This window comes from Mastomys coucha, unplaced genomic scaffold (genome assembly GCF_008632895.1).
Source record: "Mastomys coucha isolate ucsf_1 unplaced genomic scaffold, UCSF_Mcou_1 pScaffold6, whole genome shotgun sequence".
In the NCBI taxonomy this organism is placed as follows: domain Eukaryota; kingdom Metazoa; phylum Chordata; class Mammalia; order Rodentia; family Muridae; genus Mastomys; species Mastomys coucha.
In genome coordinates, this window is record NW_022196912.1 from 115,409,348 (window position 1) to 115,410,700 (window position 1,353).

The window sequence follows — 1,353 nt, forward strand, 5'->3', positions numbered from 1 at the left end:
TTTTGGAGGGGAAACTGGGAATGGAGAAATTTACATGTAAATAAAGAACATATCTAAAAGAAAAAAAATATTTGTAGGATGGAGATTAAGCATTTGCCTAACATTCATGAAGTTCTAGGTTGGATCCCCAGCACTAAATAATGATAGGTGATAGATAGATAGATAGATAGATAGATAGATAGATAGATAGATAGATAGGCAGACAAATGTATAGATAACCTTTGCTCACTTGCAGTGTAAAAAATTATGTTGTCTATGTCATTTTGCTAACAGCTAAAAAGTTTGAACAACTGTTGGGCAAATAGTCATTTGTTAGCTGGTATATTACTGTTGCCAGTCCTAACACTGGTATATTACTGTTGCCAGTCCTAACACTGGTATATTACTGTTGCCAGTCCTAACACTGGTATATTACTGTTGCCAGTCCTAACACTGGTATATTACTATTGCCAGTCCTAACACTGGTATATTTTATTTTTAAATTATACATTATGCCTGCTCTTTTAAGCCATTCAGATATCCATTCCTTTTATATTTGTTGATTTGTTTTTAGTAAAGGTGGAGCTGCTTATATCAGAAATATATATGATCATAGAACTGAACCTGTGGGATTACAGACATCCGCTCACACAACAATAATGGAACCTTTTGGGATGGAGGACTCAAAGGACAGCCCTTGTTTACTTAGCAATCTTGAAATTACATATTCTGGAAATGTATACTACACGCTTACACTTCTATCAAAAGGTAACTATAATATAACCTATCTCTGTTGGCTTTAAAAATTAAAAGTTACATTTGAGAGAATTACATGTTCCTTTTTAATGTAATAGTTTTAATATGGTGTGTATGTGAATATGTATGTATATGCATATGTATAAGTGTATGTGTATGTATGTGTATGTGGTATTTGTTTATAGGTGTGGCTGTGTATATATGTGTATATGTGTTTATGTGTGTGTATTTGTAGCTATCAGGGTATGTGTGTATATGTGTTTGTGTGTGTTTATGTGTGATGATATATGTGGATGTATGTGTCCACATGTGTTTGTGTGTGTGTGGGTGTGTGTGTATGTGTGTGCATGTGTTTGTGAATGTGTGGCTGAATGTATGTGTATGTGTGTTTCTGTATATATATGTGTAAGAGTGTGAGAATGTGTAGATGTTTGTGTTTGTGTCTTGCTTGAAGATTGAACCTAAATAGTGTATATATTATGTAACTGGAGGGATTTCTTTTATGGTCCAGTCTATTTGGAGTTCTGTAGGCTCCTTGTATGTTCATGGCCATCTCTTTCTTAAGGTTAGGGAACTTTTCTTCTATAATTTTGTTGAAGATATTTGCTGGCCCATTAC

At 33.9% G+C, this 1,353-nt stretch overlaps 1 protein-coding gene across 4 annotated transcripts in view; it reads left to right on the forward strand.

The window, feature by feature from the left end:
- Catsperb (cation channel sperm associated auxiliary subunit beta) overlaps nucleotides 1-1,353 on the forward strand; it is a 123,546-nt gene that overhangs the window by 90,828 nt on the left and 31,365 nt on the right. For all 4 annotated transcript variants that reach the window (XR_004114351.1, XM_031356479.1, XM_031356478.1 and 1 more), the window contains one exon: nucleotides 554-747. Coding sequence is in view for 3 of the 4 variants with exons in the window: in XM_031356479.1 (XP_031212339.1) it covers nucleotides 554-747 (194 nt within the window). In the remaining variant the exon portion in view is untranslated. The remainder of the gene's footprint in view (nucleotides 1-553; nucleotides 748-1,353) is intronic.